The sequence below is a fragment of the Frieseomelitta varia genome, unplaced genomic scaffold, assembly GCF_011392965.1.
Source record: "Frieseomelitta varia isolate USP_RPSP 00005682 unplaced genomic scaffold, Fvar_1.2 scaffold_914, whole genome shotgun sequence".
Classification (NCBI taxonomy): Eukaryota; Metazoa; Arthropoda; class Insecta; order Hymenoptera; family Apidae; genus Frieseomelitta; species Frieseomelitta varia.
This window is the reverse complement of record NW_025110717.1, coordinates 38,679-54,964: the sequence shown is the minus strand read 5'-3', so window position 1 is coordinate 54,964 and position 16,286 is coordinate 38,679. Positions and strand designations below refer to the sequence as shown.

Genomic DNA, 16,286 nt, shown 5'->3' with positions numbered 1-16,286 from the left:
TTCCACAAATTACGAGAAGAAATTAATTAAGAGAAATCATTTGTGAACTGTTATGGTTGCGTCTTCGATTTTAGAGACCCTAAGCGTGCATTCTATCTTTTGTTTAAGTATAGTTTACATGTATAAAGAATGTTTCAATTTCGTTCGCGTTAGTAATAGTGCCAGTGGTGAGTGCACAAATTCGCGCAAACTATAGTGAATATTAGATTCAGATTTATTTGCGAACGTAACTGATAGCATTATTTTTGAATTATGTGCTCGTGGAGTGCAAATTAGTAGCCTGAAAAAGTAAAATTAATGATTCTCCTTATATAGTTATAGAGCGTTTAGTTCCACCGATCTGCCACAACGCGGCGCTAATGTTTTTTAAAACCCCGTAAAACAGAGAAATTTTCATTTGCGAAAAAACCTAATTTATCGAATTGAATTGTGATTGGATTACCCTAATTAGACCTTTAGCTTCCTTTCCATACTCCATTCTATCCGTAAAATGCAGAAATGAGTATTTTTATAAATAATTAGTACCACTTAGTTATCGCTAAATGGCGCTACCATGCCCACTTTGTGACAATTCGCACTAATTACGAAAAAAAACCTAATTAAGAGGAATTATTTGTGAACTTTTTTATATGCCTCCTTAAAATTAGGTTTTCCACTTTCTTTTTATGTGTGTTTTGTCCTAGAAGCACGTGTGTATAAAAAGTTGAATTTTTTTTTCAATAGATCGAAGGTTGTCCTTCTCGCACACTGTTGCTTTCCTTGTCTAGCTTCATTAGACAAGGAGAGCAGCAGTGTGCGACAAGGACAGACATATACGCGCGATAGACAAGGAAAACGACAGTGTGCGACAAGGACAGATTTATGCGCGCGGTAGACAAGGAGGCAACATGCGACAAAGACAATAATATAAATCAGTTCCTATCCTAGGTGTGATGCAGACAATGCATGCTTAATCAATGTTATGATTCAAATGGATTGTTTTATTTCATTTACTATAATATAATGTACGTTACATTCTAGGTTTTTTTACATTCATGGACAATAGTATTATGATTCACATTGCTTGTTTTCTTATTGTTTCATTTATTGTAATACAACATATGTTATATTCCAGGTTTTTTCATTTATGAACAAATAAGTAATAATAGAATTATGACAGTATAATAAAACTGTGACAAATTATAATTCAAATCGTTTTCTTTTGCTTGTTATTGTTTTTTATTTCAATACAAAAGTATCAACTTTTATTTGAAAAATTTTAATATTATAACGAATTACGCAAAATTAATTAAAAAATATTATATATATCCTTATTTCTGAAACAATTAAAGTTACTTAAATTTGTAACAATAAATTATATTTATATAGGCTTTATCTTGAAATGTAGTCCGATGAGGGAGAATACCAAGCACTTCAAGTCTTGTACAAGGTAATAGAAACATCTCAGCCCTTCTGGGTCTCGTGACTGATTTACGTCCAATAAAGAACCAGTCTTTGATGTTGTAAAAGAGATATGTTCATCGCCAATTACAATCTCTAATTCTTGACGTCCAACGCGGTCTGGTTGTGGCCACAAAGAATCATCTTCTTGCATAATTTCGGAATCTTGAATGATCCTCTTCAGCTCCTCCATTACACACTGATGTACATATGCCTCTTTCCGAATCATCGTGTCATTCTTATAATTTGAATTATTCGCGTATCGCAATTTACCATCTGGCCTGAATTCAAATTCCAGAAATTCGTGACCGAATTTTCCCTTATGCCCTACATAATATCGTATATAAAAATCCGTCGACATCCTGCAGCAATGATCTTTCAATGTTGAATCTAAAATGAGAAATTCATTTTGCTTATAGTCGAAAACCGTATATCGGTTAGAGGTTATTTCACGTACCTTAAGATTCTCTTCCTTATACTACAATTAATTGATATTATTCGTTTCTATTATGGAGATGTAGAATCGGCGTAGCTTTGCGACGATTTTAATTAATAAATTTATAGCAAATATGCTATACGTTGAAGCAAATTACTTGTTCAGTAGTACAAACACAAAGCGCTAACCAAGCAAAGACGCGCTAAACATCGTCCATAATGGAACCTTAAGGCGGTTTATATATAACTATGTTACGCATAAAACGAGATGATCCTATTTTCATATCCATTATAACTTACATTTAAATTTAATTATTATTCTATCGACAATTAAATGATACATTATATTTGTCAGTTCTTAAATTCATTCTGGACTCCTTAGTTTAACAATAAATTTATCAGGTTGAAATTCGACAGAAACTTGAAAGGCCTACAGATGCTATCGACTAAATCAGCGAAATATTAATAAATCATATATTACTTTTGCGAAAAATATTTCAAAATATGCTATTATATGTCTCTATGTTCAACAGATATAATATTCAAAATTAAGATCGTTGCGTGCATCGCCAGTGTGAATCATCTTAAGTCGAAATCATCGAAATTTGAATAAACCCATCGCACTTGTCGCGGATCTATCTTCGCAGCAGGACGTCGTCCAGTGGTCATCCGGTGACATCTGAACTGTTAACTCGTTTGCCACGCAATTCTCCCTGTTCTCTCTTGAACTGATAGCTTCGATCCTATCGGATAATTGAGAAGTCACGCTGCTCTTCGCACATCTTTCGCGATGAGAACGATCCGCGAAAGATGTAACGCAAGTGACACGCGGAAATATCTCGAGTAAATCGTGTGAATCAAGTGAAATGTTTACAGCGTCAACTTTGATGTATGTACCAGGGTAGTAAGCTGAAGGATGAAATTATATTGCTCGACGAGTTCACGTAATTTAGGCTCGTCATAGCGAAAGCCCGGACGATCAGTTTATCAATAATGAACAAAAATCACATGGATAAAAGACTGAATCAATTGCCAACTTGGTTGTGGACCAGTTCCACCACATTACCACCAATCTACAAGATGGTATGGGAAGCAGTGAGAGAAGACAAAGTCAGGACAAATGGAATGCAGACAGAGCTGCTGGTTGACACTAACAAGGTCTTTCCTTTATTGCTCACTAGCCAGTTGCCTACGGAGGTTCTCGGACACATATGGAACTTGGCTAATCAAAAGTATGCGGGTCAACTCACTGAACAAGAGCTGTACATTGTTCTTGCTCTTGTTGCTGCTGCACAAGCTTCTTACACGTTCAATAGCTTGGACATATTACATTTACTTCCATTTCCACCCACACCGTACTTAAATATTGACTGCTTAATGAACCTACAGCCTGTAACTCAGTTAAATTCAGCAGCTAAGTTTCAAAATCTTCAAGAGAACACAGAAATTGGATTTATCGGATCTGATGGAAGGTATCCCTTGGAAACTGGAAAGGGAAGGCTGAAATTACATCAGCAAGGGATCATATCTTCAGACTTAAACGCGCAAATGATAAATAATGTACCTGGAAAAATTACATGTTTTGATAATAAGTCTTATGCCTCTTCTACTGGAATATGGGATACCAATAACGAGCTGAAAGATATAAATCAAACTTCCGATCCACAATTAGATTCTAAACATCCACCAGCAGATTTGTGTGATGATTTTTCTGAGTTTCAAAGCGCTCCAATTTCCAACATTCCCAATATTCCAAATTGGGATATAAAACAGGGTTCGGCTATTGGAAGCAGACTTGCAAATCATAATCTAGGTGTTAAAAAACCAATGGAGAAATCTAAGAAGAATAATATAAATGCTAAATCTGCTCATGGCACTACTCAAACTCATATTACTTCTATACCATTAACTATAACTCAGAGTAAAGATCAGTCAACGCTAGATTGTTTGTCAGAATTATTTCCTAAGTGTACAATAAAAAATCAATCTAAAACAGTAATTCTTAAGGATACAGTGATAAGAAATAATGATCCGCCCAAGGACCATAGTGAGAATGTGAAAGATTATACAAATACAGAAATTGTAAATGTAACTAATGACAAAGATGTGTTGAATAAATTAGAGTGGATGGATAAGGTAATTTAATTCTTTTAAATTATATAATTATATAATCATATTATAAGTAGTGGCTAGACAAATTTTTTAAAATGTTTATATACATTTATTAATATTAAATTTATAATTAGGCTTCATCAGCAACATTGGAACAGGATCTTATGAATCTCCAACTTGTTGAAGATAAATATAGTGCCTTGCGTGCATTGGTTCAAGAAACAGCTGTGTCAATTGAACCAGATGTAAATGCAAGTTACAGCAATCAATCAACTGACGAATTTGGAGAGTTTGTGTCTGCAGAGCAACCTGCTATTAATACTCCTGCCACAAATGCTTTAGATACCGATAGTTTTGCTGATATTTTTACAGATTTTGAGTTTAAATCTAATAATAATAATGCAAACACAGGAGATTTTAACCTCATGCCAGATATTTCTGAATCATTTGACAATCTTAAGCTTGAAGATAATGTAGAAGAACGTTCCTTAGAAATAGGTAATCAATGTTGCATATTATCTCTACTCTACTTCAAATTTTTTCTTAAATATATTAGCAGCAGTATCATAATATTTTATTTTAAGGGAAAGCTCTTCAGAAGGAAGATGCCATATCAATTAATAGTATAGAATTCATGAATGGTGCATCAAATGCATTAACTCGATCAGGATCTGTGCCTAGTTTAGATCTTAAGTCTTTCTTACCTTCCACTACAGAAGATGAGCAAATAATGGATACTACACATCAGGTTATTATAATTTTTCTTCTTTTTATTACGTATAATTCAATAAAAAATACATAGAGAATATTAAAAAGAATTTATAATTTACTTGGCTTTACAGTCAGAATATTGGGAATGGAAGCAATACATGGAGAGCTGTGTATTATTATTACAAGTAGCTGCAAATATATTTACAAATATTAATTCAGAACTTGTATTGCACGAAGTTTTAAATTCAGCACAAGGATACAATTTTCTATGCAGTGAGTAATGTTGCAAAAATTAACGAATTACTTTCTTGTAATGTTTCAAAATACATAACAGTCATTATCATCTATTTGCTTTTTAAATCAGACTTAGCGGAAGTCGCAGCTGTTTGCAGACGGGTTAATTTTTCGTACAAAGAAATGGATATCAATATAATAGGTTTTGATGAATTATTAATGGATATTGATCGAATTTGGGCAGAGATGGAACCGTTTTATGCAAACATACCAGTAAGAAATATTGACATTTTATAATATTATTATTAAATGTTATACATTATTTACACTCTTCAGTTTACAAACGTATATAAATTTCTTTATAATACATTTCAGATCGTTACAGAATTACCAGCTTGGCCTTTACATCAAGGTGAAGCTATTTGTTGTTCGCTTTGTTTAACAGTTATTACTAGTGGCAGAGCAATGTATAATGAAAATAATTATCACGTTACTTGTGCTAATTTATGGCTTAATTGTGTAAACAGTAACTTGCCTGTGATGCGACATCCAATTTATTCTCATTCTAATATATGTACAGGTAACAATCACATTTGATATTAATCTACATTAGAAAGAAAAAAAATTAAAAAATTCGTAAATTTTTAATGTACACACATTAGAAAGAGAAGAACAAAAAATTCATAAATTTTTAATGTACACATATTAACTTATTACACGAGAATTTGTAGAAAATCAGAGCAAATTAACTTTATATTTAACTATAATAATTAGAAAATCAAACATTAACATTTTTAAAAACTTATCAAATAATATGAATATGATTTAAAAAAAGATATGTGGACTATATCTATGATAAGAGAAAATGGATTCCACACACAAGTTGTATATATTCCTCAAATTTAAATATATTCAAGATCTTACTAACTAGTCCGTTTAAAAATCTGTACAGATATTGAAAGATTTAGAGGGAATATTAATATATCATAATCTTTTGGAATTAGGAGAAACAAGTAAAAAAAAATCGTGTGAGCAAATTTTACAAAAACCTTAACTATAAACCTTAACTATAATTAACCTTAACTAAAAAAAAGGTTGACAGAAAAAAAATTCTTGGAACCTGAACAAAAGTTCATATCAATCAAATTAATTATAATATTTTCCTGAAGATCTTATAAAATTCTTAGCGCAAATATGAAATAAATAATTAAGAATATTATTCTATTAATACGTTAACGCCGGCACTGCAATTCATGTTTCTCGCCATCGGGCGGCTAAATCCTACTTTATTTTAATGAACACATTCTTTAAATTCTTCCAACTCTAATTTTCAATTATATGGCAATTTATTTTATTTACTAAACGAATTTAACAAACTACATATTTTGTGGTACACACCGGCGTCAACGTGTTAAACAATATTGTAATGACAATGTAGTAATGATCTCCCAAGTCTTGAAATTATCGTTGACTTGTATCACGCGGTCTATACACTATTCCTCTGCTTTTCATCTCTCTTATAACACCTGCTGGTAAACGTCCTGATACTGATATTGCGTACACACCCTTGCAAAATCGATCTGAAAGAAGAAAAAATATCGAATCTCAGTTATTTTATAATGGATATTTATAATTAACAAGAGATTTTATCCGTTTACTTCGTTTTTAAGTTAAACAAAAAATTATAAAGATGACATGTAAAAAATTAATGCAAAATATACATCAAATTAAAATAGAATTTTATGTACGCACATAAGCATGTTCCTTAAAAATTATACATACTATAATATTATTAGTAAAAATACTGTATAAATGTATGATAATATTTAATATTAAGAATCTCAGATACAAAAAAACTTATTAAATTGCAATATATAGATATATATATTGTACTGTTTTATATTAGTTGCATCTTTTGTATTGAAATATTGGCTTAAAAAACTTGTACAAAGCCCTGCCTTTCAATACATTTACATATATGATATAAAATATGATTTAGATTATTGTTATTTGCACTGCCAAAAACAATTATTGAAAAGAGAAAAAAAAGAAAGTTAATACATTAAAAATTCAAAAGAATATTAATAACACTTAAGATGTCAAAATAATGTAGAGTAAAGAATGACAGTTTATATTATAATATGATTTACGAGATAATGTAACTGTTATAATTTTGTAAAAGTGTACAAGAATAAAATAACGATATTTGTCTTGCTTAATCTTAACTTGTGCATAGATACATTTTATTACTTACTTATTCTTTGCCATTTGCAAACCCAACTGTCCTCAGGGCTCATTGCAGCAATCATGCTAGAAAAAGAATAATATCAATTTTAGTAATTTGATATCATAACTTGATAATGAAATAATTATATTAGAATACATAAAGAAAAATGTTACATTTTTATTTAAATGACTTACCCATCGAAATTGGAGCTTGTACAATCAAAAACATTATCTTTATTATTTTTCATACGTAAAAACTCGTCGCAATTGTCGCAACCATCGAATTCAAATTGATCAAATGTCTGTAATAAAGTTGAATTTTGTAATAATATAAAAATACATAATTTTAAAATAATGTAAAAATAGTGATAAGAAATACAAGAAAGCATACCTTAATTAAGGAACAAACTAAACATGCCCTTAATCCACGTAAATCTTTAGGTACAGTTTCCATTGACATCTCTTATATTCTTTTTCTATAATTTTTGTTCAATTCAACAAAGTATATTTGTTGAATGACGATAATGTTAATATAATGTAAATAAATATGTGATCTTCTACGAGCACTGAACACTTTACTACTACAGTATGTATATATATGTAGTAGTAATAATTTGCGGCTCACAATCACTTATTGTTAGAGGTACACTTTAGTCACTGATAATGAGTCAAAATATGGCAAAAACAAAAGGTTACTTTTACAAGTATAACCTTAAATAAAACCAAGGAATGAACGAATAACGTCACCGAACTACAACTCGACTAACAGCACAGCACCGTACTCCTTACTACGACTTTCTTTACACAGCCAACTTCAGACATGTTAAAGATGGCCGTCATTGGACAAAATGAGAAGCTACATGAATTATTAATTTAAGCTATGATAATTAATATCTCTAAAATGAAAATAAATTAAAATGAATTTTATGTTTATGAATTTAAATTTTTTGATATATTTTTCTATTCTTTTGCGTCAAAATTTTGATCTTAACAAAGTCAATACTGAAAATTAAATCAAGTTTTCCGTGTTCTTTTAGAAAACAATTAAGTGTACAAAGTAATTTTTTGGTTATGTTATCTATTTATTTATTTTTGTTTCATCTTTGATTTATAGTTTGTATTTTGACTGTAGAATAGTGTCAGCTTAACGATAATGCCTTTACGTAAGACAATTGACTTGAAGTTAGTCAGTTGTCACTTCTGGCGAGAGCGTTATTCGGTTGTGCGCTTCGAAAAAATTCCAGACTAAATTTTAATAAATACTATTCAGTCTATTTAATTATTTGCGATCATAAATATATTTAATATTCATAATAAAACTTGATGTATATATTACTTATAATTTCCTTAAAGAAATATTTGTCTTCTGTCAACTGTCATAGAAACTATCCTTTATCCTATTGTCATTGCGTTGCAAAAGTAACATTTTAAAGACCAATAAATATTACACTGAACGCGGGAAAAATACTACATTCCGTATTGGAGCATTTTGTGCGCGCAAGGTGAAGGTGACTTCTATCTGATTTGTATATAAAGAAATACTTGTCTAAAAACGTTATAATCCGAAATCATACGATTTTGGACACGTATTTAATTGTGGTGTTTGTTCTAAATTATTAACTGACTCACATTTCTAACGGCTGCTATCATGAAACCTGGAGGTGGCACAAAGCTTTCTGCCGCCAAAACTGGTGCTGTTGAGGTTAGTAGTGTTAACGAATTTTTTAATGATCTTTGCTAAATGAATTATCAATTATACTTCAATTTCATCATGTTGATTTGATTCATAACAATATGAATATTTTAATATGCTAAGCTATCATTCCATTCATTTACGTTTTCCGTTTCTTATTCATTTACAAAGTTTGACTATTAATTAACCGTCGTTTTAAATTTTGAGTTAATATCTCAAGTCGCAATTAATACTTCATTTATTTAATTCTAGCGGATAATCAATTGAAATAATTAAAAACAAGTGGGATGAAGATAAATAAATTGTACTGATAATTTATTTCATTTCACATATTTTTCTTTCATTCATAGTATCTTCTCTTATTATTTTCATTTTGGATTTACTTATCTAGTTTATTCTTCACTTTATATTTTTGATTTGGCACATGATTTAAGCAACTGATTAAGCATAATTGCATGTAGAGGCTTCGTCATATGTCATATGTTTTTTCATCAAAACAGGATAAGGTCAGAAAGTCTTTGCACGTTTTGCAGCCAGCAGCCACTGACAAAGAAAATTTAGTTGGTGGAGGCAGAATGCTGAGGTCTGCCAAAGAAACAGTTAAGAAGTAAGTTTTACAACTACACATTTCATACTTCATACTATTGTTTTATACTTTAATTGAATTTTATTTTTTAGTGAGGTAGTTGAAAAACCCAAGAATGATGAGAAAGCAAAACGTAAGAAAGTTGTTTTGAAAGATAAAGCAGTTCAAACTTCAAGGGGAGGCAAGATAAAGATCGAAGTTGAAGACTTAACGTCCGAAGGTACGCTTTTGTTAAAAATGCGAACTACAATCTTATATATGTGATTATTAATTTTGGAAATATTTGTTTTGTACTTACAACAGCTGGGCCCAGTGAAAATTATTGGGAAGTTTTGGCTGAAAGGCGGCGGATAGCACTTCAGGATGCATTAGAAGATAATAAAGAATTGACCGAGCGCGTAGAAAAGTTAGAAGAAGAAAATCGTATATATAAGGAAATGTTAGATGAATCAAGAACACTAGTTGAAGTTTTACAGGTATTTACAAGTAATCTTCTATTTTTTGAGAATTTTTGAAAATTTTAAGCGTATTTAATCTAATGTTGTTTTGCAGGAAATGCTTGGAGAAGACAGGAATGATATAAATAATTCTCTTGAAGATACCCTTTAATTTAACGTTTTGTGATCCAACATCAACTAATGCCTTACGATTCAAATACAGTGTTTTTGGACACAACATATGCGCTCGTCAATAATGAATATCGTACTGAATATTGTAAAAAAAAGTTTGACTGAAGGTTTGATAAGCACAAAATGGAAGAGTTTCTTTATATTTTTAATCCATTTCAATGCGGTTACTTGCATTTATATTAATTCGTCATTTATTAAACCAGCTAAACTATGGCTGCGACTACAGATGTATTTACCTCATAGAAACTTAATATAATATAAGTATATATCTGATTATAATTAATAAATCGATTTTCTAATATCCGTTGAATTTTTCTTTCTGTTACTTTCTGTCGTTAGCAAGAAATAACGATATTAATCGAACAAATTGCTAGCATCACATATTTATTTTACAAATCTTTGGCGTAAAAGATCTTGAATTCCATCGATATAAATCAATGCTAATAACACATTAGTTTACTTTTTTTTTTTAGTAAAATGACTGACGAGTGTTTTATTCACACATCAATCACAGCACTACATGTTCGAGGAAGCCATTTTCTTTGCTACATCGTTTTCTAGTGAAAATAATTATATATATCCACTGAAAGGCTGCCAGGAAAGTCGTGCGTTAAAATGTTGCTAAACGCGTTGCTGAATGCCAGATGTGCAAAAGCGAACTTTTTCTATTTCTTCATTGTTCTCTGCCCGAGGATTTCGCCCCGAGATTGTTGTTTTTTTTTCACATCCTTTTCTCATCTCGTGCTGTTTCCTTGATGACCTATTCGAACAACAGACCGACTTGCGATCCGCAAATCGTATGAGGCGGTTAAACATCGGGTTTTGTACTGCGGAACGCCGTTAAGAAGCGTTGAAACCAGTTCTTAATCCTCGTCTTTGAAACGGCGATAGATGGACTGTACGTAAGTGAAGACGCACTTCCAATCTGGTCGGCGCATCATCACCATATCCTCGACATCAAGTAACGGTGCAATTCCGGCGAGTTCACTGCAAATTACCATTTGCTCTTCAACATTTTATAATGTCTAAAGGATTTGTCAGGGAGATTATGAAGGTTAAAGTTTAAAGATATATCAAAGTACATTTAAAGGATTTGCCAGGAAGATTATTATAAAGATTGAAGTTCAAGATATAGCAAAGTAAAGTAAAATGCCATTTATTTGCAAGAAATTTTATAAAAGTTATATAGTATATCAAATATCTATTTATTTGAAAATTATTTCTAGGAGGACAAAGCTACATAAAACTACAATAATTTATGTGAAAGTCATACAAAAGAGAAGAACCAGAAAAGTGACTGCGGGATGATGCAATTAAAAGCAATTTGGAAAATAATAATGAAAGCTTACTCGGCTTTTTTAAACGCCAACTCAAAGTTCATTCTGCGATTCTCCGGCCGTAGCGAATAATAATCGAAAGCGTCCGGTCTAAAGTGATGAAGCAAAGCGCAGAACGCCAGACCGTTGTTCCAGCTTGTCGAAAAATTATCCAGTTGCACGTTCTGCAACAGAAAACGCAGCCAATGCAACAATCAATGACTAATTTTGCAAACAGCGTAATTTTCGGCTGGCTATTGACGCGCAATTACCAGCGCTCGCGCGCCTTCTGTAAATAACATGCTACACGCTCGCGTGTTACGGTTCCATTTACAAGGCGGATTTACCTCGTACTCTTTGGTCTTGGAACGGCACCATGCCAGTAGCCGCTCTTTTATTTGTACCGCGTTGTCCCGCACCGCTGGCTCGGTAAACTTGAATCGAAACTCTGTTGCCGGTGACTTTACGGGACTAAATATAGGAGGAAGAGCCATCAGTTAAGCTTTCGAAGAAATGGAAATATAAGATGCATTATAAATATAAGATGGATCGAGTCGATTAGACGATGTTGCATTTGAACGATCGCTTTCAACTTCAATTTTATTCAATGGCAGTAGACTCCGGATTTTTCACTAGGAGAGTATATATTACGAGTTATAAATAATGTTTGATACTAAACGTCAATATTATTACAAGGAAGAGAACTTTGATATATTTTTACATTGCAATCCAAAGATTAGAAAGATTTTCTTCGGTATTGAGTAGGAAAAAGCAATCGTCTAATAATATCGATTCTCTCACCGATGGTAAAAGCAAAAATACCAATTAACACAAATAAACAAGGCTCGTAAACGGTTTTCAATTACCTGGGTGACGAGGCGGCGCTATTTTGTCTGTCGAGTTCACGAAACTTGGCAAACGGTGACAGCGGCTTCTTGCGAGCTGAAAAACCAATAGAACGGTCTAAACTAAGTTTATATTACCATCAATTATACATATACATATACATATATATATATATATATATATATATATATATATATATATAACAATCATAAAACGTCAGGATTCCTTGAAATGCATTCGGTCATCTCACCGTATGTTAATTTGTCTATCATCTATCTAATTAAAAGAAAAAAATTATATGTCAATGAAAATCGCTGCGTATGTGAGAATTATTATTAGGATCTGGCAAAATTCAAAAAGAGAAAAAGAAACCAATTTAAAAATTAAATTATTAAGAAAATAAAAACGGTGAAAACTTTCGTTTCTCAACCTCGTCGCTGTTCCTCGATCAGAGGATGTGCTTTGATTGTTCTTTCTTCAATTGCTTCAATGATTTAACTTTTTTAATAGATCACAACGTGTTGTAACAACACGTGAAACGTTACAAAACCACCATTTGTTTCCGATTTTCGTGATTCGAGTCGCAACGAGGCGATGACGAAATCGCTCCAACAACAAGAAACACAGTGGAGCTGGATCTAAAAGAACTAAGAGATCTCTAGCCTAGATTGTGTACTCTCTGTGTTCGTGTGAGGATCGTTAGCAGTGAGACTTTTAAATAAAATGCAAATAGCGGCCGAGCTTCGTTTCGTGGCACACCGAATTTCTCACCCTTTTCTTTTTTATAATGTACAAGTTATTTCGTATGCAAGAAAGAGACACAATGATCGCACATTCTTTCTACTTTTTACGGGAAAGTTAAATTTTTTAAAAATTTGCTTCCCTCCTGTTTCTGACGAATAGGATAAAATGTACATGTGAATAAAGTGTGCGACACGCGTAAGTTTATCTTTTCAAGTAATAATTTTTTGCATCTTAAAACAAAATTTCGAATTCTGTTCGTCGAAAATTTACAAAAATTCGATGTACTTCGAAACGTAGATTTTTACACACGTTCACGCAAACGCACTTTTTTGTATTTTGAACACAGAAGAAAGTGGCCGTATAATAACGTTATAGCAGTAATTTCTCGACGTAAAAATGTGAGAATCTAAATCGTCAGATAGCGATTCCTCATTAATTCCGCGAATAAAGACTTGGAAACTTGGCTGGCGCATCTCCCGATTCTCTCTCTCTTTCTGTATTTACAATCTCCAAATAAATGCACACGTACGAGGTGCGCTATTTTTGATAGTTCGATAGAGGACGAATTGCTATTCCGTTAATCGAAGAATCGTTCTATTGGAATTTTCCAATCGAAGAAATCGGGAGACGCTCCTTTTCTACTTGAAAATTTTATTCTAAATATCTATTCGAATAATCTAATTAAATATTAATATATTTATAATTTGCAAATGATATATATTATAAATAATAATATATAATAATTGTATATACATCGTATACAATTATTGTATTTAATATATACAGTTAATATATTTACTAGTAATATATTATAAATAATTGTTTTGTTATTTTGTCATTCTTCTATCATTAGTTATATCTTGGCAATATATTTTAGTTAAAAAATGAAACGGAAATTATGTTTCATAAATTGCCAACTACAAGTATTACTTTAAATTTCTCAAAATACCTTCTCTCAGTTTTTATTGCCGTTTCTTTCAACGTCCTACATTGTCGGGATTCGTGACTATTCTCAGTGGACACACAACATAGAATCTTAGTTTTCATTTCAAATTTTAAAGAATTTTTATTAGTAATTTCTGACTGAAATTCATTCACATATAAATTAAATTAGTAAGTGAGAAAGGAAAGCATGTCGAGTGACGTGTATTAATTTGTCTATTTAGTATGATGTTTCTCGTGATTCAGTGATCGGCTAACGCAGCAATCAGTGCGCAATCATTCTCTATTTCTGCCAAGAATCCAAGCATCGATCATAGAGTATAAATGTAAATAGTGCGCAAATTAAGGAGCCTTGTATTTGATCCTTTTAATTTATTTCTTCTTGACTGTATTGCAATTAGATTCGTTAGTTTCAAACAGCTTCGGGATTGTGTGTGTTGTCACTTGTTTCATGGGGAGACATTGTCCAAGCAATTGAAGTTGAATTCACTATATAAAAATATGTAGTAAAGAATGTGACAAAGAATACTGTACAAAATATAAGAGAAGAAAATTGATGAAAAATTTCACAAAGGCATTGAAAATAATATTTTTAATCAAATAACTACTTCAGTTCATATTTAATCCATAAAAAATATATATTTGCGTGAAAATTCATGATCTATGAACTTACTTCAACTGAAATGGTAACGCAGTAACCAGCTTGCCAGTTATTAATATTCAACGAAGGAGTATGTAAGTGGAATACATACAAGAAACAAAAATCTATCAAAGGAAGTAAAACTGGATGCTCAGACAAGATCCCCCTCTCGCATTCTATTGCGCCTAGATGTTCTAATATACAGAAATGAATAAAATTATCAGCACAAGCTAGAGTTCTTCCTGTAAATTTAGAAAACTTACTATTTTTTATTCAATGTTTTTTTTTTGTAAAATAGTTATGGTTCAATGTAAAAATAATAAATAGTAAAAGATATTTTATAAACAGGTTTTATGAATTGCATTAGTAACATTATATGCAGATTATACATTTCTTTGGCTATTTCATGTTAAAATACTTTTTTTTAACTGTTCAACTATTCATTTCAATTCCCACTTTTTATACATTGCATTTTATAACTATAAAACCACTCAAAAACTTTTAATATTATATTTTATTATTATATTATTGTATTATTATTATAATATAATATAATGTTAACCATTATAATTTAATATATTACATATTAATCATATTTTTGAAATTATACTGAGACTAAGGGAGACAATTTATGTTTTTCCCCCTCAAAATGGATAAATTATACTTATTTAAGAACAGAGGTACAGTAGCAAACTAATTCTTGTTTCACAACAATCTAGAACTAATTTAGTACAATATTTTATTTTAGAAAAATTGAAAATCAGCCAATTTTATTTGATTGCATCCCAATTCTGTAAAACTAGAGTACAATGAAATGAAACTATGAAAGCGATAAATGTTTAATTTCACGTATTTTTGATTAAACTTCAAAATAAATCAAAATTCAATGGTAGTTTTATAGTTAATGCTGTATAATGTATTTTACAAGAAAGATTAAATAAAAAATCGTGCTCTCTTCCAAATTCACACGAAAACTTCTAGAAACTAATCTAGCGTACTAGAAGCTAATCTAGCGTATAATTTTGTTCATCGCAGTATGCTACTATTCAAACTTCGTGCACAGTCCGGCTGGTGCAAGCTACACGCTACTGCGCGTCAAAAAAGGATCAACAAAAGAAGGGCTGTGACTCACTGCTTTATTCGGGCTTTGGCACGACCTTCTAGCGACTCTGAATGTCCGTCCGCAAAACGTTTTCGCGCGCACAGCGCGACTCGAGGCTTATTAAAAGAAGAAGAACAAGAAAAAGAAAAGAGAAGAGAAAGAAGAAAATGAAATTAGAGGGAAAAAAAAGAAAAGAAAAAGAACGAAACGTGAAAGAGGCAAGAGTTGAAAATCGCACGTGGGCCGTTTCTTCGAACGTGAGAAACAAGAGAGGAAATTTTCTTCGCGGGAGAACGCGCGCCCTTTAAGAATACGCAGTTTAGCATTCAGTCCTCTCGACGAACGACTTTCGACGATGGCTCATCTTCTTTCTCTTAAAATCCACTGCTCTCTTTTTCCTCTTCTTGGTTTCTTTTTTTAAGCTTCTCCCTGTACGAAGATCTATTCCTTCACTTTCCTTTGACAGCTTCGTTTAATATTTTCTCTGTATCACAACGCTGTTTATTAGTTATGTACAATTATCAATATTGAACTTGATCTTCTTTGTTAAGACCCATGCAGATCCACTGCTTTCGATGATTTTTTTTCCATTTTTTTTTTTTTTTTCTAAGTTTCTGTACAATGTACAAG

At 31.6% G+C, this 16,286-nt stretch overlaps 5 protein-coding genes across 7 annotated transcripts; 2 read left to right on the top strand and 3 right to left on the bottom strand.

Moving 5' to 3' along the window:
* Positions 1–1,242: 1,242 nt before the first annotated feature.
* On the bottom strand, positions 1,243–9,697 carry LOC122537567 (protein mago nashi homolog). Of its 2 annotated transcripts, none has more exons than XM_043670824.1 (2): positions 9,686–9,697; positions 1,243–1,830 (listed from the first exon to the last, which is right to left on the bottom strand). In XM_043670824.1, exon 2 carries the CDS (start codon positions 1,799–1,801, stop codon positions 1,361–1,363), a length of 441 nt encoding a protein of 146 aa, XP_043526759.1. In that variant the 5' UTR covers positions 1,802–1,830; positions 9,686–9,697; the 3' UTR covers positions 1,243–1,360. The 2 variants fall into 2 exon arrangements, with proteins under 2 accessions (XP_043526759.1, XP_043526758.1); XM_043670823.1 differs by lacking the exon at positions 9,686–9,697 and adding an exon at positions 1,898–2,111.
* Positions 2,336–5,597, top strand: LOC122537564 (synergin gamma-like). The gene is made up of 6 exons (XM_043670817.1): positions 2,336–4,011; positions 4,122–4,485; positions 4,572–4,735; positions 4,830–4,971; positions 5,063–5,205; positions 5,308–5,597. The coding sequence occupies exons 1-6, from the start codon at positions 2,869–2,871 to the stop codon at positions 5,527–5,529; spliced, it is 2,178 nt and encodes a 725-aa protein (XP_043526752.1). The 5' UTR covers positions 2,336–2,868; the 3' UTR covers positions 5,530–5,597.
* Positions 5,216–7,931, bottom strand: LOC122537568 (transcription elongation factor SPT4). Its single transcript, XM_043670825.1, has 4 exons — positions 7,550–7,931; positions 7,354–7,460; positions 7,187–7,242; positions 5,216–6,512 (listed from the first exon to the last, which is right to left on the bottom strand). Exons 1-4 carry the CDS (start codon positions 7,616–7,618, stop codon positions 6,394–6,396), a joined length of 351 nt encoding a protein of 116 aa, XP_043526760.1. The 5' UTR covers positions 7,619–7,931; the 3' UTR covers positions 5,216–6,393.
* LOC122537566 (geminin) lies at positions 8,605–10,611 on the top strand. 2 transcript variants are annotated; one of them, XM_043670822.1, is made up of 5 exons: positions 8,605–8,860; positions 9,385–9,458; positions 9,530–9,657; positions 9,741–9,913; positions 9,990–10,611. In XM_043670822.1, exons 1-5 carry the CDS (start codon positions 8,807–8,809, stop codon positions 10,044–10,046), a joined length of 486 nt encoding a protein of 161 aa, XP_043526757.1. In that variant the 5' UTR covers positions 8,605–8,806; the 3' UTR covers positions 10,047–10,611. The 2 variants fall into 2 exon arrangements, with proteins under 2 accessions (XP_043526757.1, XP_043526756.1); XM_043670821.1 differs by having other exon boundaries at positions 8,607–8,860; positions 9,352–9,458.
* Positions 10,612–10,929: 318 nt separating this feature from the next.
* LOC122537569 (smoothelin-like protein 2) lies at positions 10,930–11,876 on the bottom strand. Its single transcript, XM_043670826.1, has 3 exons — positions 11,730–11,876; positions 11,416–11,567; positions 10,930–11,053 (listed from the first exon to the last, which is right to left on the bottom strand). The coding sequence occupies exons 1-3, from the start codon at positions 11,874–11,876 to the stop codon at positions 10,930–10,932; spliced, it is 423 nt and encodes a 140-aa protein (XP_043526761.1).
* Between the last annotated feature and the right edge of the window lie 4,410 nt (positions 11,877–16,286).

What these genes read in the sequence shown, in the direction of transcription:
- LOC122537567 (XM_043670824.1), bottom strand. Translation starts at nt 1,801, where the DNA reads ATGTCGACGGATTTTTATATACGATATTATGTAGGGCATAAGGGAAAA.
- LOC122537564 (XM_043670817.1), top strand. Translation starts at nt 2,869, where the DNA reads ATGAACAAAAATCACATGGATAAAAGACTGAATCAATTGCCAACTTGG. An exon ending in AGAACGTTCCTTAGAAATAG is followed by an intron (nt 4,486 to 4,571) that starts GTAATCAATGTT and finishes TTTTATTTTAAG; the next exon opens with GGAAAGCTCTTCAGAAGGAA. An exon ending in TAATGGATACTACACATCAG is followed by an intron (nt 4,736 to 4,829) that starts GTTATTATAATT and finishes TTGGCTTTACAG; the next exon opens with TCAGAATATTGGGAATGGAA.
- LOC122537568 (XM_043670825.1), bottom strand. Translation starts at nt 7,618, where the DNA reads ATGTCAATGGAAACTGTACCTAAAGATTTACGTGGATTAAGGGCATGT. An exon ending in TAGTTTGTTCCTTAATTAAG is followed by an intron (nt 7,461 to 7,549) that starts GTATGCTTTCTT and finishes ACTTTATTACAG; the next exon opens with ACATTTGATCAATTTGAATT. An exon ending in ACAAGCTCCAATTTCGATGG is followed by an intron (nt 7,243 to 7,353) that starts GTAAGTCATTTA and finishes TTCTTTTTCTAG; the next exon opens with CATGATTGCTGCAATGAGCC.
- LOC122537566 (XM_043670821.1), top strand. Translation starts at nt 8,807, where the DNA reads ATGAAACCTGGAGGTGGCACAAAGCTTTCTGCCGCCAAAACTGGTGCT. An exon ending in CCAAAACTGGTGCTGTTGAG is followed by an intron (nt 8,861 to 9,351) that starts GTTAGTAGTGTT and finishes TCATCAAAACAG; the next exon opens with GATAAGGTCAGAAAGTCTTT. An exon ending in CACTAGTTGAAGTTTTACAG is followed by an intron (nt 9,914 to 9,989) that starts GTATTTACAAGT and finishes GTTGTTTTGCAG; the next exon opens with GAAATGCTTGGAGAAGACAG.
- LOC122537569 (XM_043670826.1), bottom strand. Translation starts at nt 11,876, where the DNA reads ATGGCTCTTCCTCCTATATTTAGTCCCGTAAAGTCACCGGCAACAGAG. An exon ending in CCAAGACCAAAGAGTACGAG is followed by an intron (nt 11,568 to 11,729) that starts GTAAATCCGCCT and finishes TTTCTGTTGCAG; the next exon opens with AACGTGCAACTGGATAATTT. An exon ending in TTGGCGTTTAAAAAAGCCGA is followed by an intron (nt 11,054 to 11,415) that starts GTAAGCTTTCAT and finishes GGTAATTTGCAG; the next exon opens with TGAACTCGCCGGAATTGCAC.